Source organism: Eretmochelys imbricata, chromosome 10, assembly GCF_965152235.1.
Source record: "Eretmochelys imbricata isolate rEreImb1 chromosome 10, rEreImb1.hap1, whole genome shotgun sequence".
In the NCBI taxonomy this organism is placed as follows: Eukaryota; Metazoa; Chordata; order Testudines; family Cheloniidae; genus Eretmochelys; species Eretmochelys imbricata.
Window position 1 is genome coordinate 62,864,495 of NC_135581.1, and position 24,492 is coordinate 62,888,986.

The window sequence follows — 24,492 nt, forward strand, 5'->3', positions numbered from 1 at the left end:
CCATTTAGAGAACTGGATTGTCAGTTATAGTCACAGGAAAAAGCTAATTTAGGAGGCAGATTAAGAATAAATATGTACATTTAATGGGTAATGTTACTGAGCTACGTGTTGTTTTATTCTCCCCACAACTTCCATATACTTTAATGGGAGTCAGGTGCTACAGCCCTGACAATGTGCCCAACATGGTGGGAGGGGGCACACACGTTATATTTTTCTGGTCTCATTTGTAAGCCTTACAGCCTTTCAAACAAATGAGTTTCAATATTTAATCAGATATCTCATGGATTTAGAAGCAATTGAGGCATTACAGTTCTTCAAATAAGCGTGCTGTACAGTGTTGCAATGTGAGTAACTTTTACTTATGATATAGGTGGGATTTCACCTGTATAGAAGACCTTCATCAGTACTGTAAAAATAAAATTAAATGTTCAAGTGTTGCCTTAAGCATATATGGCACTTTATGCAAAGGGACCCCAAAGTACTTTACAGACTGTGGCCAAGAATCTGATCTATTACATTGGTATATATCCGAGTAACTCCCTTTGGTTTTTATTGGTTAGCCTGGATTACAGCAGTGTGAATACAGAATTGAGCCTTCTATCAGTCTGTATATAACCTAGAGAGTTTTGTGTATCTACATATAAACGCTCTTCCAAAGTCTGCATCTCTTCTTGCTTTTACTGTTAACTATTGAACCCTCTTCATAGCTTCCCAAGTCATTGCTCTCCAGACTCTAGCATGTGCAGAATGGTGTTGCTTGCCTTCCTACATACCGCAAAGAACTCTGGGTTCCCACTGTTTCAAGATCCATTCAAAATTGCTGTCCTTGTTTTCACATCCTGCATGAACTTTCTCTTCTCCCTCACTTTTTTCTAGCATGTGCCTCCTCTGTCTTGCCGTTGTTTAGGAAACCTGCTTTTCTGCAGCTTCTGACACCTGGCCAAGTCTAATATTTTTTCCCCTTCAGCTCTTCAGGTCTTTCGAGTTTTATCTGAAAACCTCTTTTCTCCTGTGCATAGTACATCACTGTCCTCTCAGATTTAGGGTGGGGAAAAAAGCATGGATTTAACTCTATAAAGCCTTTTAGGATTCATTTTGTGTGAAAGGTGCTATGTACACAACATAGATGCGTTGTAATGTTACCATACCCAATGGGTTATGGGACCTTGAGCACAATTTGGCCACTCAGTCAATGTTGTTCTGTTGTCATTATGTGTTAATATGGTATGGCTATAATGAAGACCTTTTTATATGAAGGTAAAAGTGCAATAAGTAAAAATGCTATGTTTCAGCTACACTGACCTTGTACATTCTATTTCAAATGGCCTTGGCACGTAGTAGAGAGCTTTTCAGATACTGTGAGATTATGGGATGTACGTCAGCATTGGAATGTACTCAAATGGCAGTTTGCAGAGATGGAAGAAAAGCAACATTTGTTATGTTGCTACATCTTGAACCAGGGAGTAGAAGAATGGATCTGAGGTCTGAGTAAAGAAGACAGCAACAGCAGCAGAGGATTGGCTCCAGAATTCCAAAAACTATCACCTTTCTCCTGTCAGCATGCTTCTGCTAGTGTGATATGCAGGCTAATGGGATACTGCATGTGGTAAGTTGCTCATTCAGAACTTTTTCCCTTAAGGTTTTTAAAATTTAAATTCTATCACATGCACTCTTAATAGTGAAACTCAGTTACACATGCTAGGCCTGATTCCTTATGCTTAACAGGAGTTCTGCATGCAGAGCTACTGCAGGATCAGGCCTAATGTAAATGCAATACAAGGTGAATACATGAATTCAATTAACCATCACCTTCCAAAAATTCTATCATTTAACCATCCCCCTTGAAATGACCTCAACCTTCTTTTGTTGGATTGCTTAGTGGCCAAAGTCTCTGCTATAAATACAGCCCTTCATCCTTCCTAAACAGAAAACTGAGTAACATGTAGGTTGTGAAGGTGGTCTCTTGAATTAGACCTAAAGCGTAAAGGCACTTTATGCCTTGCATGGATGTTAATTCCATGTGATCTTTAACCACAGCCATTGTTGTGCTGTGCACTATTTGGCTGCTGCCATCCTCCCCAGAGGTGACTGCATTTCAGTAGTAGTAGTAGAGTGTGTGTATATGATATATGTGTGTGTGTGTGTGTGTGTGTGTGTATAATATATATAGTATTTATGAAGAACTTTGTGATCTTTCAAGGGTCTTTATAAAAGTATAATTATTACTCAATCTCTGGCCACCAAGCAAAGAAATGTAATATTACATATAAAGGAGGATTTGTGTGGTGGTGGCGGTACAGGGAAATAGAAGAAAGCAAAATAAAAACAAAGCCAGGTCATCCTTTTATTTTTGCACATCTGCTTTTGCCTTGTCTTTGTATATTTTAAGTGCATGTTTCCCAAACTATCTACTGTGGTGTCTGCAGCGCACCCATGTCTTGCAGTTGTCAGGGATATGAAGGATGTATAGTAATTGTTATCCAGTTTTACCCCTGGCTGGCAGAAAAACAAACACTTCGTAGGTTTGAATTTTCCAGAAATTATTCATTAAAGGTTCTATCTTGTCCCAGTGTGTGTTTTGTAAAAACATCTACTCTGCTTGTGTACGCAACTAAGATAGATAAGGGCATTACATCCAGACATAAGTTTTATGATCATTCTTTTAAACATTCAGATACCAATAGACGATTTGTAAGCTCTTTACATTATCACTAAGAGAATTCTCTTGGGTGAATGTAGTAAATTAGGGTGTGGGGGTGAGTTTTAGTTTGTGCCTTATGACCACTGGTTTGGGGAGGAGGAATGGATATTTAATGATTCCCTCACATCTGAGTTTAGAATGTTACTGCATTTGAAAAGAGGAACTCTAAAAATTGTTGTTTGCATACATAAGCAAAACCCTGGCTGCTAGCTAACTGCAAACATGCAACATTGGGAACAGAACCTATAACTTGAAGTTCTGTACTCAAGCTCATTCACTGGGAGGGAAGATGGGAGCATTTATGACATCCATGATATGAAGTTGTTAATTGGTTCTTGTTTTCTTTACAGTGCTCCAGTACCATCAGCCAAAAGAGAAATGTAGAGAGACAGCAATGAAATCAAGAAGCCTTTGAGGATATGTTGTGTGTTCCAAGAGCTATTAAATCAAGGGCTTTGATTAGTGTTCCTTTTACAACTGTTGGATGCTTGGTAAAAGAGGGGTTAAAGTATCAAATGAATTCTCATTGTCATGTGTGCTGTAAGCAATGGCTAGTGTTCATTATTTGTGGGTGAGAGGCATTTGTACAGAAATCTGTACAGATGTTCTTCTGTACCTGCAGTTTGTGTTGGGCTGAGGGTGGCAGGTGCAAGTTGAGATACACAGCACTATAAAAATGTTGTAATGCTTTCTTTCCGTTCTCCTTTCCTAACGGAGGAAGTGAGAAAGTAACTTATCACTTGTCTTCATTTTAGTGTGTTTAGAAATCTCTTTAATAAACCTTTCCATTTTGTTTTTAATGAAAAAATGTGTGGCCACTAAAATCTGTGGCAAACTTATGTATTACTATTGTGATATGTGCCCAAGTGTTCATTTGGGGCACACGTCTCCCTGAAAGGTGTAATATATGCAGCTTGAATTACCTTCACCCTTTGGTAGAAGGTGTATATCTTAAATCTGTCCTTGTACAGTCATAACTTGCACTTCTGAAAATGGTTTTTAAGATGATTTCTGGGATTTTGAATGATAACTGGCACAGAGTTTCTCTAACTGTAGCACTAGGGAGAGTGTGGAGCTCAGTCTTGAAAGCCCTCATGCAGAATTCCCATTGTCCTCCAGGAGAGCGCCATTTATGGGTGGATATACAGCAGTGGGTCTCAAACTATTTTACTGGCGACCTTTCACATCGCAAGTCTTTGAGTGCAACCCCCCCTAATAAATTAAACACCCTTTTAAATATATTTAACACCCCTATACATGCTGGAGGCAAGCGGGGCTTGGGGTGGAAGTTGACAGCTCGTGACCCCACAGTGATGACCTCGTGACCCCCTGAGGGGTCCCAACCCCCAGTTTGAGAACCCCTGATATACAGGGTTAAGCCCTCAATTAGTCATCAGCAAGTTTTGAGTCTTCTTTGGGGTGACTAAAACAAGCATTCTAAGTTTCCTGGGCTGTGCTTTTCATAACTATGAACAGCTCTGCTTGGATTCAAGTCTGTAATGACTGTTACTAATGCTCTTAACTTGGAAAATAAAGCTTGTCCTTGAGCTTGGTCATGAACCATGCACCATATTGGGTGCCAGTATATTATTTGTTATACTGATAGCTACTTTGGAGGTCTGAACACACTAATATATACACAACAGAAGTGCAGATACTAAATAATGGATGTGGAGAAAAGTTTGTTGGACTAAAAGGGACTGGTGTTTCTTATTTGAGTATCCTACCTTTGAACAAAATGAGCAAATCTGCTAACGGAAAATAAGTCTTATTTCCATCCTTCACTTACTCCCTCCTGTTTACCCCCTCTAATCTGCTACAGCTGACCACAAGCACATGTGGAACTTGCAGTTGCAGGCAGCTTTCAATTCCCAGAGGTCTGCAGTTTTCACAATCTGGTAGAGGTGTTGAGGGCCCTGTTACATTGTCAGTGGTAGGGAATGGAGTAAAGCTATGTGGGCACGAAAGTTATGACTCTGGTCATCCCTATATCCCTGTTCAGAGAGATTCTTCCAGCCAAAAGCCAGACTTACCATCTTCAGGTGGGAACACCAGGTTTGTTTGTTTGTTTTTACTTGTTTTTTAATAGGAAGGACCAAATCATTAGGAAAGTTGTTTACAAGCTAAGCGAATAAAAAACAGGAAAAATCCAGGAAGTCCACAAAGATCTTTCCAATGCACAACCTACAACCACAAAAAAAGGAAAATATTACTCCCAGCCCAGTACAGTTAGTGTAATATAGCCTTGAAGACCATTCAGTGACATGGTGGCATCTTCAGTTACATCTTGTAGTGTAGGAAGCTGTTATTTCAATGATTGCCTAGCCCAGGTAAGAATTTAAGGAGAGAATGTGTTTATTTAATCAGTGAGATGAGAACCAAAGAGATACACAATGGCCTTCATAAAGATTCCCCTTGATATTCATTACAGCTGAATCTTGTCTCCATAAGTCATCATTCTCCTGCAGAATAGTAAAATGTAGTCTGATGCCATTTATTTTTTCAAGGCCGCACAATTGTTTGTGAAAAATATACTTGATAGGTCATATGTGGACCTCAAAATGATGCACAGATCTGCATGCTGTGGTGTTGGCCTGAGGCTACAATAAGAGAAGATTTGGCATCTTATTTTGAGTGCCAGGAAGATCACGTATGTCCGTCCATCACGGAAGACATGGGATCATGCAGAACTCTGAGGAAATATGTTTGGAAGGGCCTGATCTGGCAGCATGCAGGGAAAACTACCAGTGACTTCATAGACATGGGAGTTTGTCTCTATTAGGACTGGAGTGTTGGACTGTAAGTGGGTATCAACCTATACAATGCTGGGACATTAGCAAAACTGTGCTCTTATTCATATTTCATAAAGCTAGCTCCTTGGCAATTTCAATTTCACTTCTTGACTATTTAATTGAAAGTGTTTAAATATGAACTACAATTGTTTTTATACTAAATAATAGAGGAATACTTCTCATAATATACTGAAGAAGACAGTTACATAATACAGTACTGGTAACAACTTTAGCCTAAGGGTAATTACTAAACTGACCCTTCAAACTAGGCTTTGAAATATTTATGCGTCTCTTTAGCTAAAAGATAATTTATACATTAAAAACCATGAGGCTAGTAACTGCTGACATTGCTGCACACTAGTTCTCTGTAGAAAGATAATTTGATCTGAATTGAAGACAAATATTTTTAAATCCATGGCACATAAACTTAATCATTCATTGTATGTTGTCTCTCGTGGCCATTTCCTTTATTCTTGGTAGAATTCCAATCGAGCATATTGCTCTTCCACCATTTCAATATATTCTGAGAACCTGAGAACCAACACAGTATATACCCAGAGCAATGAATATCCCTCTGATTAGGACTGAAAGTATCTATTGTTAAATAGAGGTACTATTTTCTGGGATGTTAGTCACAAGATATTAGATTTATCACAGCTTGGACTAACTTTTGGTTTGTTTTATGTGGGCATATTTGGGAGCAGGAGATGATGCAGGTTACCTTCACCCAGGCCCAAGGCACCTGAGCAGGCAGCAGACAGAATCCAGTTCTTGTGCTCGAGTGCAAAACTAGGGTACCTGTGGTACTTTTTTGTGCCAATAAGTTGTCAGTAGCATGCAGCAGCTACCATCTGGTGACAGGGATGTAAGGAGTATGGCTCCCCTTGTGCTTCCTAAGGCATTGTTTGTGTCTTTCTTGTCTGGGCCAAATGCCTCAGAATCTCTCTGTTTGGCTAGTCCCTCCAGCAAGGAGCAGGGCACAGTTTAAACCTCTCTTTGCAGAAATAAGATTTATGTAGTTCACTGAGGACCCCGATGATTCCCCAGTACTTCTGATTCATAGTCCTCTGGTAGTTCATGAAAGACCCTGTGGTACTTCTTAGGATGGGTGGTATAGCTTGGTAAGAGTTGGCTCCCTGATTTTTAATAGCTGAATTCCAGCACTGCTTTGTCCTTGGAGAACTTAAGCTTTGCTAGAAGGAAAGTTGACAGACGGTACATATGACTGTACCAACTTCTGCTTGACATGCAGTAAAGAACATTCTAGGTACTGACTTGAAAAAATCTCATAGTGTCAACATACAGTGACCTTAGAAATTGTATTAAATCATACTGGTCCCAGAATGAGGTTTTGCTGCTAATAGCCTTCCCTGGTGTTTGTGAATGCATTCCAGCCAGTCTCAAAAGCAAGTTATACAGTGTGAAGACTACATTATTAAAATACTGTGGTTAAAAAGCAAGGAGACTTGCCTATGGAATATTGTGGTAACTCTGATGTTGAATTAAAAATATGAAGTGCTTGCTAAGTGAGCTGATGATTGTAGTTACAGACCATTTTTGCATAATTGTAGACATTGGAAAAGTGATCAATACTCAGTTAACATCATGCTTCTGGTGTTGTCTTAAGCAGGACTTATTTTCAGTGAATAAATGGGGGGAGAGACCATTCTAAGACCAGTCTATCTGCTGTCAGCCTAGTCCTGCTTCCAAGTTCATCAAAGCATAGGGTAGGCCTGTTAGCTAGAACTAGAGGTACTGGGCACTGTGATAAATTTCTGGAATTTTAAAATAGTTAGCTCAGAACATGCAATAGTGAGCTCAAAATATGAGTTCCTCTCCAGTCAGTGTCTCTGATCCCATCTACAGTGGTGGCCCTAGGAAACTTAGACAACTAAATGTTTTCCATTAGATAATTTAAAACAGTGGTTCTCAAACTCTGGATTGGCATCCCAAAGTGTTTTAGTGGGGTCCGCAGGGCTGTCATTAAACTTGCTGGGGCCCAGCTCTGTAGCCAAAGTCCAAGCACCACTGCCAAGGGTTGAAGTCCTCAAGCTTCGGTGCCCCCCAGGGTGCGGGGGAGTGGCTCAGGCTTCAATCCCCCTTCACGGAGTCTTGTAGTAATTTTTGTTGTCTGAAGGGGGTCGCGGTGCAGTGAAGTTTGAGAAACCCTGATTTAAAATATTCAAGATAGTCCCTTCAGCAAGAACAGACAGATAAGGAAATATTGTAAATGCTAGAATACCTGTATCTATTTTGGTAAGGAAAAAATTAACAAGATTTCTAACATTTATGGGTTGGTAGCACCTGAAGATCACAATCAGGTTAGGCCCCATTGTACTAGAACCTCTATGAACACATAAAATAACACTTCCTGCCCCCAAAGCATATTATCAGTCCTGTACTCTGCTTTTCACAGTTCACAGACTTCAAAAATCTCTCTTCATCCAACTGAACATAAATAGCATTCACAAGCCAAAGTAACTTAAAAATAGAAGTTCTAGTATTGTCATATTTTGGTACATTCAGCATGGTGGGGAATGGACAGATACCTTTCAGAGTTTAGCATGGAGGGGATTAATCCCTTTCTTCCAGGTAAAGGTAGAACCACAGTTGTTGTTCCTGAGTTCAAGGATTTTCAGTGTTCTGGGCCAGCTGTTGACAGTTAATATTCCCATTTGTGGTATAAAAGGGATTTGCTGTGGGAGGCTAGAGACTAAGTCTGGGAGTGAGAATCAGCAAGGAAAGCTCTCTAGAGAAGAGAGCAGGTGCTTTCTCTTCCTCCAGACTTGACTGAAGTAAGCTGTTCTCTATAACTACTTTGGCTGAGAGAGAAGCCCTGTTGCATTTACATTTGCTACATTTACTTTTTTTTTTTTAAACTAGTAAAGTGCATCATAAAGTGTTTAAACTCCACCTTGCTGTTCAGCTGCCTTTCCTTTGCTCACCCCCCATTCTCACTTTAGGGGCTAATTTCATGAGGGGTTACTATATGTCAACATTTTTATAGTTTGTGAAAATACCACACAGGCCTTAGTCAAAACTTCCCCTTGACTTTATTTTTGCCTAAGAAAGTTCTGCAGCATTGGGCTATTGGTCTATTTGGGAGCACATAAATAAATCTTTCACAGAAAGTGTCACTGTCATGGTGTAAATAAACCCTAAATCCTGAACCAGCCAACTTTCAATAGAGTTTTCCAGTAAAAAGATCATTTAAAATTGAAAACTGGAGGCCTCAACCAGCATTCAGCCTTACATTTCACTGACTCCTGACTAACACCCAATCTGTTTGTTGTAGGCATTGTGCCAGGACTCTTTGTATCAGCTTCCATTTTATACTTCAGAATGCATCAGGTTTTCCTCATCTCACTTATATCATAGAAGCTAACTAAAATATAAGTTCAGGATGGAGAAGACCTACTTGTGTCTTTCCCCCCAAAACACCAATTTTAGGAGCTGTAAGCTTCTTTTCACTGCATGATAATAAAGAGAGCAAATGAATTCAAGAAACAAGCCATAGTCTCATGGCATGGAGCTAACATTATCAATGCTGTCTCCTTCCCTGTCCAGTGGAGCCAGTCTATGTGAACACTGTGCAGTTGAGACGGTCAGTTGTAGGGGCACAACTGGGAAAAAGCTATGCAATTTCTACCCTATATTCTGTGCTTGCCTCCCCTCTTCACATGGCTGCAAACCCTTCCCACTAGAGAGCTCTTCTATTTTCAGAAGAGACTTCCTCTTCTGGAAGGGGTATTCGTGGTTTTAAATAGTACTCAGTTTTTGGACTGTGGAATACTTAGAAATTTAAACTAAAATCTTCCCTTGGAAAAAGTTTTAGGTGGGTTGCATTTCATACCTTGCTCTGCCTGAATGTTATATTGGGTTTACTTTATTATGATGACATTTGTCTGCTGTTCGATATGACATTTTGTGTATTGCTGTCTTGAGTTTTGGCAGTTGGCCTACAGTGTTCCAAATTGTAAGAATCTATTAGATATCAGTCTTCATTTGGATTTGTCCCAGTTCTGAATCAACATACAGTGCTACCCCTTGCCCATTTTTGGCTGCGGATTTGAAAACTGATTGTGGCATAGTTCTCATTCTGCTGTTAATTAACTGACTTATGGTTCCCTATCATACCTTGATGCTAACTACAGTATATAACTACCCTTTGTTGATAGTATTCCTTGGTTATTCTACATAATAGATGCTTTGCCTTCATCTTTAATAGGAGGATTCTTTTCTCCATTTATCCTTTCTTTCATGACCTAATCCTGAAGAGTGCAGAGCATCTACAGCTCCCATTGATGTCAGTAGGACTATCATGTGAATAAGGGTTGCAGGTTCTTGTCTTCAATGTTATGGAGCCACATCATGACAGCAAAAGGTTTAAGAGCCTTTTTCATTCCAATTTCTTATTTTCAGGTGTTTAACTTTTTGAAAAATTTACCTTTGGGTCTGAAATCGCTCATGTTTGTGTTCTTGGCCCAAAGGTAAATTTTTGTCCAAGTGCTTTAATTGTTTGAGTTATCCAACGGGGGGGGGGACGGGACATTTTTCACATGAAAAAACAGTTCAGCTGCTTAAAAAAAATGCATGGGTCACTCAAGTACGTTTTTGGTCACAAGGAGTGCATGCAGATCTTAAATGCAGATTATAAAGAAAGCCATGTTTTTCTACTATTTTTCTAACAATGTACCAAGGTTGGGCACTTTCTAGACATGTCCATGTTGCTGGAACTCTGTGTTGAAATTCATGCAGCTGTTTATTTAAATGATTGCGCAGTATATGCCTTTATCAGAATACGCAATGGCGCATTCAAATAAATACAGTTGCAGTTGCATTGGAATGTGTGATCTATATCACACAGGAATAATGTTTTTAGGACATGATTAAATGTTTAGGCGCTTGTCATAAAGCTGTTGTTGCCATTTTAGCATTGTAATTTTTGAAGAGATGTTTTGTATCTCAGATCATTGTTTTTTTTTCAATATTTCTAATGTTATATAATTATCTTTGGAGTGTTTGGCACTCTGAGCTAGTGCTGGGTAGTTGTGTTGCAGTATATTTACATCATTGCTCTTTTGTTATGCCTTTCTGTAATATTCCTTACATATGTTTTTGTGACTCATTTTCATCAAGCAAAACCAGTAGGTGGACTGATTTTCTTCAGACATTTTAATATTTACACTAACCTTTTATCTGTCAATCATTGTGTTAGTAATATACAGTTTGAAGTTGTTGGCAATATTTTCTGTACTGCAATTTACTCTGTTTAAAAAGCCATAACAAATGATTGGTCTCTTGACTAAAGATAGCTTCAAATGTTTGAGAGTTCTACTGTAGCTGTCTGCATTCTGTTTTGAAAGTACCATAACTTGGTTCCACGTCAGATGGGAAAAAAAAGGAAAAAAAAAGAAAAGCCTTCTTTGTTATGGAACCATGATATAAACCCTTCTGCATTACCAGGACTGACAGCTCCTTGCCTGTCCAGTCCTCTGTATTAGGTCAAGCTACCACTTGTCAAACCTCACCCCTAAAAAAGACAAACAGAATACGCTGGAACCATTTTTTCCCCTCTGAAAACTGCTCTGTGTAATGGGGAAATACACTTCCTTCATGTCCTAACACAGCTTATGTGTGTGGGTGGCTTTTTTTAAAGACAGTTATAGAAAGGGTAAGTGGTTTCAAGTTCTGAATATTTTGCTAGATATGGAGGTACCCCAGAACTGTCTGTGTATTTCTATAACAGAAACTGACCAACTGTTAATGAGACAATCATTTTTTCATTTTTTAAAGAAGGGGTTTACAGACACACCCGCCCCCCCAACTTAGAAAGGTTTTCATAATTTTTATTTCCATAATAAAATTTCCTTCCCCTCCCACAGTCTTGTTTCTCCTGGAATTTTTGCAACTCAAACTTTGGAGCATTATGCTAGCATGTGAAAAACAGTGGGTGGAGGATGTATCCAGGAGTTGGGGAAAGGATGGTGAGAAGCTGCCTAGACAGGGGGATGTGATCAGATGGAGAAACTGAACTATTCTTAAAATGGCCATCGTTACACAGTGGCAGCCATTTTAAATGGTTTTAATATGGTTGGGTTTTTGGATAAAAGTTGTTCGAGTACAAATTTGGCGACATAGAAGGATTCATGAGCCTATCAAATCCAAAGAGGGATGCATCTTATCCCAAGAAGTAAATTTAACGTATGCATAAAGTGTCTATAAGTGCCTGTATAATTCCAATCCAAGGGAAGAGAGCCCTGAAGGTCAAAAAACGCCAGCTCTGTCAGATGGAGTCTTTTGACCTTCAGGGTCACATGGGTGTGTATAGACTTGTCACAGTGCCTCAGAACAGCTATAGTTTTCTGCAGTGAGTGGTCTTTTCTTGCAGGGTGTGGCTTTTTAATTCTTTTTTGCTGCTGCTGTTACCAAGTCTCCCCTGAGCAATTTTTACTGTGTAAGGGTTTTTGGACAACAAACATCCAGTACAACTTGTTAGTGGCATTTTCATTTGTTTTTCCATCTACCATCAACAAAAGCAGTATCAGGGCTTTCTAGTGCAGCAAAAATATGACCAAGCAGCCAGTGCTCAACTTTTGAAAAATAAGTGAAGTATTTTACTAGTGAAAAGAGGAGATTAACTTTTATAGCCAAATCCTACTTGCAGGAATCAGGCAGGCAAATTACTGAAGTCACCAGGTCTACTTGCAGAAATAATATAAGTAGGATTTAGGGTCTGATCCACACCCCATTAAAGGCAGTGGGCATTTTTCTTTTGATTTTACTGGGCTTTGGGTCAGACCCCTGGATTGTAGGTTATACCAGATGATCTCATTTTAAATTAGAATTTTCAGCATAGCCTACAATACATTCTCAAAATAAAGTGATACCAGCAGATATTTATACTTCTTAGAAGTAGTTGTAACTGAAGCTTATTTATTACAGAACCTGAACAAACAGTAATCAGCATTAAAATTTGTTTACTAATGTATCTTAGATTTGTGTATTTCCTCCCTACTTGAAAACAGATGGTGCACAAGAGAGCCTTATTACATGGCAGAGTCCAAAGCATTATGGAAGGGCATCATTTATTCAGAAAGCATCCTCCTTGTATTGTACTGTATTTACCTGGGTTCAGAGCAGCTATGCACACGTGGACTTCACAGTGCCGCTTTAAGCCAGTTGCTGTAAGGACTTCACTGGTTATCTTAGGGCAGGGGTGGGCAAACTACAGCCCTAGGGCTGCATCCAGCCCTCCAGACGTTTTAATCTGGCCCTCGAGCTCTCCCTGGGGAGCGGAGTCGGGGGCTTTCCCTGCTCAGCACGGCTCCTGGAAGCAGTGGCATGTCCCCCCTCTGGCTCCTACGTGTAGGGGTAGCCAGGGGGCTCCATACACTGCCACCGCCCCAAGCGCGGCCCCTGCAGCTCCCATTGGCTGGGAACCACAACCAATGGGAGCTGCAGGAGCAGCGCCTGCTGACGGGACAGCACACAGAGCTGCCTGGCCGTTCCTCTGTGTAGGAGCCAGAGGCGGGACATGCCATAGCTTCTGGGAGCTGCTTGAGATAAGCGCCGCACAGAGCCTGCACCCCTGACCCCCTCCCGCGCCCCAGCTCTGATCCCCCTCCTGTCCTCCAGACCCCTTGGTCCCAGCCTGGAGCACCTCCTGCACCCCCAACCCCTCATCCCCAGACCCACCCCAGAGCCCGTACCCCCAGCCAGAGCCCTCACCCCTTCCCGCACCCCCACCCCCAATTTCGTGAGCATTCATACAATTTCCATATGTAGATGTGGCCCTTGGGTCAAAAAGTTTGCCCACCCCTGTCTTGGAATATGTCTAAACTGCCCACGTGGCAGCGCTGTGATGTGACGTAGGCAGTGTAGTCACGCTTTATCGCTAAAACTTTTGTCGCTCAGGGGGGTGTTTTTTCACACCCCTGAACAACTAAAGTTTTAGCACTGAAAGTGGCAGTGTAGACACAGCCTTAGAAGGCTTCAGTGGCTAAGAGATTAATGTAGTGGATCTGTATGCTGTTCCATTTGAGTATTTGTGCTAGGAGTAGAAAAATGCAGTATATGCTCTCAAATTATTCTTTAGGAATACCTACATCATGTTACAATTAATAGTTGTGGGCTGAATAAATTGCTCGCTCAGCTATCTTGCTGCTGTATTAGTGAGATGTATCTCCTGTACAAACACTACAAAAAGTTTGAAAGAAATCTGTGGTAACTACTTCCCACTGAGAAACAGTCTAATTCCTGTTTCATAATGATGTGTCATCTCACTTTGAGAGTTTTTCTTTTGTCTTTGAGTCATGTGAGATTGAAACATCTTCAAACTCTAATTTTTTTTTTCCATTTTAGCTTAATTCCATCTTATTTATTCTCCTACATTGTCCCACTGTGATACTGACTGGCAGTCCAGTAATATTGACCAGTGCAAATTATTCGTTTCTGGTTAAATAGTTTAGTTAGGCTAAAAAGCCTGGTATCTGGCTTTTGCTTCCATTGAAAACTGACAGTCTCTCTTTTATTGCTGATTTCGGGCTAGGTCATGTTATCTGCACACAGCCTAGGGTAAAGGGAGGTGTATAGGCAGATTTTCCTAGGGAAAGCCCTGGGCGGTATTCAGAAACTCCTTTGTTGCACTGTAGGAAAAATAGTAATTTGCAACCTTCCTTTATGTATTGCACCATTCTGCTGGCCAGTGGGGAAAGCAGGGGAGGTGGAGCTAAAGTCTGGGTGGAAGGAGGACAACAGATGACATAAGAAAACCATCCAAAGAGATGCCACTGATACAAACTATGATGGAGCAAGAAACGCCGCACTAGACTGAGAGATACTAAGACTGGGTTGCCTCAAGTACCAAGTGCCACAAGTTACAAGACAAGAGCATCTAAAAAAACCAAAAACAAATATGCAGTCTCAGGGTGGAGGTGAAAATGCTTTTTTCTTCCTACTCCCCTGCGTAAAGGATAGGCAGTCTAGTCCTCAGGTTCGCAAAAAGAAAAGGAGTACTTGTGGCACCTTAGAGACTAACCAATTTATTTGAGCATAAGCTTTCGTGAGCTACAGCTCACTTCATATGCTCAAATGGTTAGTCTCTAAGGTGCCACAAGTACTCCTTTTCTTTTTGCGAATACGGACTAACACGGCTGTTACTCTGAAATAGTCCTCAGGTTGCCATTCATGGGGACTGTTGCCTGAATGACAAGTAATTATCAGAGTAGGACTGTTTACTATAGCAGTCTGGTTTCTTTATACTGACATGGCATGTAGAGGAACGTATTTTATCAGTCTAGAAAACCAGCAGCTCTGTCTAGCAGTTAGAGGAGAGGAGACAGAATTCCTGGGAAATATATTCTCTGCTTTACCAATGTGTGACCTTGAGCAAATTACATAGGTCCTGTAGCTTACTCATCTGCAGAACTGACTTAACGTTTACCACCTCCCAATGCTTTTGTGAGAAATGAAGCAAGTAAACTTTTAACAAGGGTGACAGGTGCCATAAAGGGATGTGTTCAATGGGTCCCCTGTGACTAAACTGAAGGGAAGGTAGGGTGATTTCCCTTCTTTAGATAGAGTTCACTTCACGGTGGATACTGCTGACTGATCCCAGATGTTCATAAAAACAAAAAAGTCCAGAAAGCAAATATCTTGCCTTTAGAATGCACCAGATATGAGATATTTAAATAGGATTTCTCAGGAACAGAGCCCCTCACTAGGTCTCTCCTTCCCCATTTCTATTGGTACTAGTGGTAGGTCTATGCAGCCTGCGGCAGCAAGCTTCCCACCCTGGGTTGACACACTCAGGCCATGTCTATACGTACAGTGCTGCAGCGTCGTAGCTGTACTGATACAGCTGTGCCACTGCAGCGAATCTGGTGAAGACGCTTTATGCCAACAGGAGAGCTGTCTCTTGTTGGCATAATAAAACCCACTCTGAGTGGCAGAAGCTGTGTTGGCGGGAGAAGCTCTCCACCATCATAGCACTGTGCACACAAGCGCTTAAGGTGGTGTAACTTATGTCACTGTGGGGGTAGTTTATTCAACCCCCTGAGCAGCATAAGTTATGCCGACATAGGCTAGAGTGTAGACATAGCCTCAGGCTCATGCAAGTGCTCTAAAAATAGCTGTGTAGACTGCATGTTGAAGTTGTGGCTGAGGCTGGAGTTTGGGGCTTCAAAGACCAAGCTCCAACTTAAATGTGCTGTCTACACTGCTATTTGTAAAACATTAGTTTGAGCCCCTCAAATTGATGTCTGGAATCCTGGGCTGAGAGGCTCGCTGCCACGGGTTGTGTAGACATACTCCCAAGTGTCCTCTCCAGGGAGGATGTAATTTTCAGGAACAAAGTGTGACTGTTTCTAGCGGTATGTATCGAGACTTTAGCAGTCATTTCTCTAGTACTAGTTCTCTGTACAGTCATCCATTTTGATTGCAGATCAATTTTAGAATCATGACGTGTATGAATGTAAATTTAGTGTTCTTTCATACCAAAGATCCCTCTTCACAAGAACAAGATGTGTTATATTAATAGAAGAGAAGGTGGAAGTATCATTAATTTTTTGCACTGCATATATGGACATTGTCATGTTATTTGCTTGTTATTTTGAGTTTGATACTGTGTGTTGCACCTGGATGTGCTGCTCATGGATATTGATCAGTGTTCAGTACGGGCCCAATTCTGCCACCCTTTCTTCTGTTGAGTATTAAACTTTCTCTGAGTAGCCCCATTGAACTGAGTAAGGTATTACTCAGTAAGGATAGTGTAACAGAGCCAGATTCTTCTGTGCTCTCGGAACTGTGAATGTTATTGTGCTGGTTGGAATGTAATGAAAATAAACAGCAAAAAAAAATGATTGAGAAGTCCATATTACTATAGTTAAGAACATGCCATTCCAGGGAGCCATTCCAGGGAGTCCTTGAAATTCCTGGTATTACTAAACACATTCAAAATGTGGGAAAACCACTAGATCATGCGTGTAATTGTAAATAGAGAGATGGTTATAGAAAAAGGTAATTGTAACACAAGTAGCAAAGGCTTCACCATGAAGTTTTTCAAAAGCTGATTGCTGTCACTACCCTGCACAATGCTGTCTAAACCTGAAATACAGTATTATTTACTTTTCATTAAATATTAAGCTACGGAATGATTTGAGATAAGATGTATTGCATACCTATAAACAACATTATCTCTTCCACATGAAGTTGTAGGCCTACTGGAAATTACTTTAAGGATTATGTGAGTAAATATTTACTGAAGTAATGATCCTGTTTACATAATTGGCAACACCCTTCAAGGAGGTGAAGGACACAGCCAAAAGTAAGAGTGGTTTAGAATCAGATTCTGCATTTAATTGTGTCTAAATCCTATCTGCATAAAAGATGAATGATAAAAGCTTTTGAGCCAGCTGCTACAAATGGAAGTAGAGGGCTATATCATAAATATCTATTCTGTCCAAGCAGTTACCAGAGCAAATAGGGGGGTTTTTTTTTAATCCAAGCAAAGTGCAAAGTCTCAGGGCAGGGGAAACCCACAGATTTTTTATTTAAGTGTATGATGAAGGAAAGTGAAATGTAATATGTCAACAAAAACTTTATTTAGAGAAATATTTTAGTCACATAGCACTAGATCATCCCTCCCAGAGTAAAACCCAAAGGAACGAGCTCAGTGAGAGAACATTTTGTAAGGATGCCCCCACTCTGTTTAAATGGTGGTGTGAAAATAGTCTCCTCGACGGTGGAGGCTGTAGGGCTCACCTTCAAGCTAGCAGATACCTCAGGGATCATTGTGGTTTCCAGGGAGTCCTCTAGAGGCCAGAGCTTTCCACATTGTCCAGAGAATGGTGCTGTGGAGGCAGCCATGTTCCCTTCCTTGTGCAGGGATAGAAGGAACAGTCTGGACTACCTTACAAACTATGGTCTCTATCCTGCAAAAACTTGTCTGTCTTCACTGCAATTAACTCAGGCTGCTACTCAGGTGTTGGCCCTAACCCTTCTCCTGAATCATGTAAAATAGGGTGCTTTCAGTGTGGGTCAGCTGGTCCATCCTGTGCTATCGGCTGAAGCCAAAAGCAAAGCTTTCACTTGGGCAGCTAAACTGCTACTTTGTCCTAAGGAATGCAAGCTAAACTACTCCACTGTGGATAGCCCAGTGCTTCCCCCCATGTGCCCAGAAGGAACCAGTTTCTGAACAATCCACTGGGAAAGAATTGGAGTGGGTCAGCTCACTGCAGCATGAAGAACCATGGGATATGCCCCCAGAAGTCCTAATGGCACACATGAGTGAGTGAAGCACCAGTGAGGACACAGTAGCACAAGTGTGGCTGCTCATATGGGGTACCAGACACCGGAGTTAACGCTACCGTGAACAATGAGGTCCCATTGCACAGTGGCCAAGAATAGGTGTCTCCAGGACAGAACTTGGATGGAACTTGAAGTAACAGCATCTCTCAGGGCAACTTTTGTAAATGAAAGTTTTATACTGAGACTGCATTTAATAAACATTTATCAGATGTTTTACTCTCCTACTCTCTTTCCAGCTCACTGCTTTGTGGGAAGAGGCAGGAAAGGGGACCTTAAATTGTTTTTCAGTAATCCCCCTACTTTTCTAGGCAGAGTTCTTCTAGCTCTGTATTTCTCAAAAGACCCAATAAAAATATTTCTAAGACAACAGATGTGTACAGTTATTTGAATTTTGCCTCAGTGATTACCATGCATAGGTTGTTACACCAAATCAGATATTCCCTGTACCACATTCTCCCTGGTCCTCTTTTATCCATACTTGACAAACATACCTGCAGTATTCTTTTGATTGATGAAAAAAAACATAAGTTCAATTATGTATGTTTAATAAGAGTTTTGTAATGTTGGGATTGAAAAAAATTCATTTGCCTAGGGCAAGTTGGAATCTTTCCTGGGGACATGTGCCATCAACTTCGGTAAAACTCAGCCTTTGATTTAAAAACAGTTTGTAGCTCTTCTGATTGCAAAGTTAACTGTCTAAATAGGAGCCAAGGGTAATCAATGCACTGCTATGCAAGTCGGCAGAGATGCAGCTTGAGTGCCTCTGCTGCTACTCAGAGCTCTGAATAATGCATACTCAGTGATAATCCACAGGCTGCACAATAGCAAAATTGCTTAACCAAACCGTTCCATTCCAATAAGATGATCAGATCAGATCTTATGACATGAACAGTTCAGCTGCATTTGTTTGAACTAACAGCTTGGGGCTGGGATGCTGTCTTTTTATTTTTGTATTGCAGTAGCACCTAGGAGTCCTAGTCATGGGCCAGGACCCCATTGTGTTAAGCAGGGTATAAACGGGTGAAAAAAAAAAATATCTGCAGCAAAAGCTAGCTATAACTTTTTGTAGAGCTTAGACCATTAGATCATTGAGTGTGATCTCTGCTGTATATCACAGGCCATTAAATTTAGCCCTGTAGTGAACCACCCAATAACTTGTTTGGCTAAAGCATCAGTTGCATTTGGCTAAAGCACTTGCTCCATTCTCTGCTGGTGTTTTATAAATATTAATAGTTACAGCACGGTAAGTATATTAAGTGTTTCCAAACTATAGGAGGACTGAAAAATTAGAAGTTTTTCTAGACACTTAAATGTTTAAATAACAGAAGTTAAAAAACTGAACAAGCATTTTAAAAAGCAATGGCCAGACCATGTTTCCTTAAGTAGCGAACACATGGGTGCATGTTTCTAAGTCTTTTTTACATAGATTTCCATCATATGATGCAGGCATGCTTTTGGTACATTCCTTCTATCTGCTATTGGAAGAAGGGAAGATAATTTCAGATTGGAATTTAACAGACATAGCCAAGTATGCTTAACATGTTTGTTAATTAAACATTTTGCACAGTAGGTGCATATTGTGTATGTATGTGGGGAGTTCTTGGCTTTGTACTTAAAGCATATTTTGTTATTGTCATAAATATAAAGGGAAGGGTAAACCCCTTTGAAATCCCTCCTGGCCAGGGGAAAGCTCCTCTCACCTGTAAAGGGTTAAGAAGCTAAAGGTAACCTCGCTGGCACCTGACCAAAATGACCAATGAGGAGACAAGATACTTTCAAAAGCTGGGAGGAGGGAGAGAAACAAAGGGTCTGTGTGTCAGTCTGTATGCTGGGTCTTTGCCGGGGACAGACCAGGAATGGAGTCTTAGAACTTTTAGTAAGTAATCTAGCTAGGTATGTGTTAGATTATGATTTCTTTAAATGGCTGAGAAAAGAATTGTGCTGAATAGAATAACTATTTCTGTCTGTCTATCTTTTTTGTAACTTAAGGTTTTGCCTTGAGGGGTTCTCTATGTTTTTGAATCTAATTACCCTGTAAGATATCTACCATCCTGATTTTACAGGGGGGATTTCTTTATTTCTATTTACTTCTATTTTTTATAAAAAGTCTTCTTGTAAGAAAACTGAATGCTTTTTCATTGTTCTCAGATCCAAGGGTTTGGGTCTGTGGTCACCTATGCAAATTGGTGAGGCTTTTTATCCAACATTTCCCAGGAAAGGGGGGGTGCAAGTGTTGGGAGGATTGTTCATTGTTCTTAAGATCCAAGGGTCTGGGTCTGTAGTCACCTAGGCAAATTGGTGAGGCTTTTTACCAAACCTTGTCCAGGAAGTGGGGTGCAGGGTTTTGGGAAGTATTTTGGGGGGAAAGACGCGTCCAAACAGCTCTTCCCCAGTAACCAGTATTAGTTTGGTGGTGGTAGCGGCCAGTCCAAGGACAACGGGTGGAATATTTTGTACCTTGGGGAAGTTTTTGACCTAAGCTGGTAAAGATAAGCTTAGGAGGTTTTTCATGCAGGTCCCCACATCTGTACCCTAGAGTTCAGAGTGGGGGAGGAACCTTGACAGTTATAAACACTGCTTAAAATTGCAGCAAGAGAGGTTTAGGTTGGACACAAGGAAAAACTTCCTGTCAGGGTAGTTAAGCCCTGGAATAAATTGCCTAGGGAGGTTGTGGAATCTCTCATTGGAGGTTTTTAAGAACAGGTTAGACAGTCACATGCCAGGGATGGTTTTCTAGACAGAATATTTAATCCTGCCTTGAGTCCAGGGGACTGGAATAGAAGACCTCTCAAAGTCCCTTCCAGTCCTATGATTTTATGTGCCAGGCCTCCTCCTCCTCTGCTGAGCTGAAGCTGGACAAGAGTACTTGTTAAAGTGAGCCCCTAATTAATATTAACAAATACCACATTATGTAGTTGGATTTCCTCAGAATCTATTTGATAGCAGTGCATTTTTATGTATTACAGGCTGTGGAACCCAAGTCTTGACTTTCTTTGCCTCATTGTTGGCTGAATTTATATATGAATGCTTTTTATACCTGCAGCTTACCAACTGAGTCCAAATGACAGCCATACCGATTTCTTGGCCTCTCAGGCTGTTTGCTTTGACACTCCTCTTTCCCAATTTCCTTCGTTTTTTGTGAGGTCTAAAAGTACGTGGTTCCTTAGTGAAAGTGTTGCCAGTTGAAATACAGTCAATTCCATGTCATCCACAAATTATACAATTATGATACAAATGATGTCCTATAGTTTGTTCCTTTTAAGGAGCACAGAAAAAATAGTAAGAAATTTTCTTCCCCAGGATCTCTTACTCATACCCTGTTTAGCTGGTGTTGCATTTTTAATTTGAAAGCTAACAATGTCTGCTATGTTTACCACCAAAATCAAATGGGTCAATATTTTAATGAGCTATCTATCCTTCCCCTCATAATCAAATTATTCTAGATGTAAGGGTTTGTGCAAATCATTGAAATTTGTCTAAAATTTACTCTTCAGACTGGGTTTTGATTTTTGAATGTAACCTTTCAGCCTCATCCCTCTCCCCTGGTCTGCAAATAATGTAAAGGAAGATGGCCAACTCAGCAGCTGGCCAGAGTAGAATGGAGGTTTTTACTCAGCTAATCATTCTGGGTTACAGGTTTGCTTCTTCCTGCTCCCAACTTTGGGTAGCCTTAGAGGGTATCACTGTAAGTTCTTTGGGGGGCAGGGATTGTCTTTACTTCATGTTTTCACAGCACCTAGCACTAGGATTCCAGTTGTATTACAGTAGTGCCTAGAAGCTCCTACAATGATAATGCACAACAGCCTCTTTCCAAGAATATTCTTGTCATTCACACCAGTGATCTAGGAAGGCAGGGGAGAGCAACATCACTAAAAATGGGACAGGTTCTGCACTCACATGTCCCTCACGTTGCTTCCTGCAGAATTGGGGATGTAGTGAATGTAAAGTTTAGCTCACTATTCCAGTTTCCTACCACAGGTTCTGATGATGAGTATTGTGCTGCTGCTGCTTTTTAACCTACTTTCAATTTCATATTCTTGTTGAAGCTGTTACTTAGAATCTATAATGTTACTATACAATATACATAGTGATGTAACTACAGCTGTAGAAAGTGGTCAGATCATTGTGTTTTATCATGGATAGATGTGGGTGTCTGCTTTATGACAGCAGTTTCCTGATAAAGAGACTTATGTCAATTATATTTCCCCCCCTACAGAGAGGAGGATGAGGAAAGTCCGTATGCAACTTCTTCCTATCACCAGTAGATGACGGACACATGATGACCTGCAAACATGGAATGAAGATACATTTCTTAAAGAACTATATAATTGATTCAAAAGCAAGCCTTTCAGACTGATTACCGCGGTGTACTTTTTACAAGTCATGAATGGGTAATTTCACTGACTAATTGCACTGAAATTATTTGACCTCTTCTGCCTTCTGCAGGTTAATTTCCTTAAATTATATCAACAAGAGGTGTAAGCCTTCCAAAACTAGCAATTGCCTTCATATTTCTTGTGTGTAAATTGTAGCATGGTAGCACCAATATATCCTTGAGGTCACCTTTATGCAGAATGGATTGATCTTTAGTATACATTTTGTAAATACTTGTTAAGGTAAAGTGTGAGATTATTTGATTAAATATTTATGGAGAAAGTTATGCTTATCACTGGCAAACTTAACTATATAAAAGGACTGAAATTTTATGATAATTACATCTTGATTCTGCAGTCCCAGTGCAGGCAAATTTGCCACAGAAGTTTTGCCTGCAGCAAGGCTGCAGAACTTATCCCTAAATTTTGTGTAAGTGTGCATATATAAATAACATCTATGTGTTCCTGTAAAGGATTAATTTTAGCCCTCGATTTTGATTGGGTAAAGAAAGCCTTTAGGGGGAAAATAAGCTATTTGTTTTGGGAAAAAGATATAGTAAGAGGTATTTTTCTTTGTGTTATAGTGACATTTGAAATGTTCATAAGTGTATTCTTGTGTGCAAATATATTTTCAGTGTAATTTTATTAAACAAAAACCCCATAATAAATTACTATTCTTCATTATGTAGTCTGTCTAGTTTTCACTAATCCAATATAGTTAGGACTTTCCCATCAATTTTTAAATGGGAATTTCAGAGCAAAAAGTGTTTGCTCTTTATTGCTTCAATATGAGTAATAATCCATCTTCCTGAAATTGCAAAGATTCTTTGCCCCAGCTTTCTTTAATTTTACACTGAAATATCAAAATTGGCAGGTTCTAGCTTCTCATTTTTCTTGGAGGACTTTTGCAACCTTTAGAGAACTGGAAATACAATAGGGGAGGCCTAAACCTTTTCATATATATTGCTTCCATTTTAGTCGATTTCAGGGGGCAAACTGGTCACTTTCTTAATGAGCACTAAGTAGCTGATGTTCTCACTAACCCATCAAGAGGGCCAACCATTAGGAAATCTGCACTAAAAGCTAGAAACTGAAATAGCTACATCTAGTTCTCAGGGACAAATTCAACATTTGTACAGAACCTGAGGAAACCTACTTTGTGCAGAGACATGCAAGAGATTGTGGGGGGGGAAGGGAAGTAATCCTTTCCCCATACCAAATACATACATACACCAAATACCATACACATACATGGAGCACCAGCATAGACATGGCTGATACACATACCCTCATACTACATGTGGGTGGCTCTCCATTTCTTCCTCAAGCTCCTTTTCTGTGCTGCCCCATAGCACTGATTTGCAGTAAGCAGGAGTTGTGGGGTCCTTGATCTCTGCTGTCCAATGCAGAACTGATGTGCCCCCTGGGGATGGGGATGAGGCAAGATTTCATTCTCAGATAGCAGAGTTAAATCTCTAGGTATCCAGAGTGATATGGTATATAGTACTAGAAAAGAAAACTGCTGAGGGACTGGGGAGTGATGGTGATAAAAATCTCACCACTGCCTTGACTTTATCTTTAAACCATACATTCTTTTAAACTGCCTGAAATATGGAAATCACAATCTACTAACCTGTGAAAAGGGAATAGATACCATGGGTAAAGATTGAACACTAGACTCTTTTAATGGCTGTGTAACTTTCATTGCTACAATCTGAGCGCAAACGTAGTACTCATGCCGCTATTCGAGACATCCTTCGGTTCTGTCAAAAAACTTACTCCTAAAAACATTTGTGCTATTTTAGTATTGGGCCTCTCCATAGGAGAGGCTGCTAACCATGTCATTGTGTTGCATACACAAGTGAGGCCTAGGATACAAACAAAAAAAGTTTTCACTTATGACTAAACGCTTGGATTCAATCTGCAAAGCTGAAAAGCAAAAATGCTTAACATGCTCTACCCACTTGCATTGGGAGAGAGAGTGTTAGAATTAAAGGGCTGTATATCTGTACAGCATTGTGTCTGAACTATTTGTGGCCCATTGAGTCGTCTTTCTAGAAAAGGTTTTTTGCAGAGATGGATGTGCTTGAAGCAAGGATTCAGGGGAGCTAGAAAGCTATCACTGCTCAACATGTGGTTAAAAGGAAGTTAGGTTGTTATTTTAAATGAACAGCAAAAGTGGAAACAGCATCAGAATTGCTGTGCTCCAGGAAAGGTGATGATCCCATTGTTTTCCGCAGTAAAAGGATTTCAAATTGCCAGATGTATGACTCTGTAGGGATAGTGTTAAAATTGATCCAAGCCCTTAGCCTAGATT

At 40.3% G+C, this 24,492-nt stretch overlaps 1 protein-coding gene across 2 annotated transcripts in view; it reads left to right on the plus strand.

Moving 5' to 3' along the window:
* The window catches only part of LYSMD2 (LysM domain containing 2), a 31,781-nt gene extending 8,922 nt beyond the window's left edge, over positions 1 to 22,859 (plus strand). Inside the window, exons 3-4 of one of the 2 annotated variants that reach the window (XR_013347330.1) lie at positions 1,339 to 1,606; positions 3,052 to 3,500. Coding sequence is in view for 1 of the 2 variants with exons in the window: in XM_077828600.1 (XP_077684726.1) it covers positions 22,019 to 22,067 (49 nt within the window). In the remaining variant the exon portion in view is untranslated. Of the gene's footprint in view, positions 1 to 1,338; positions 1,607 to 3,051; positions 3,501 to 22,018 lie in introns of those variants that run through there. The other variant, XM_077828600.1, reaches the window with a different exon arrangement.
* Positions 22,860 to 24,492: the final 1,633 nt, after the last annotated feature.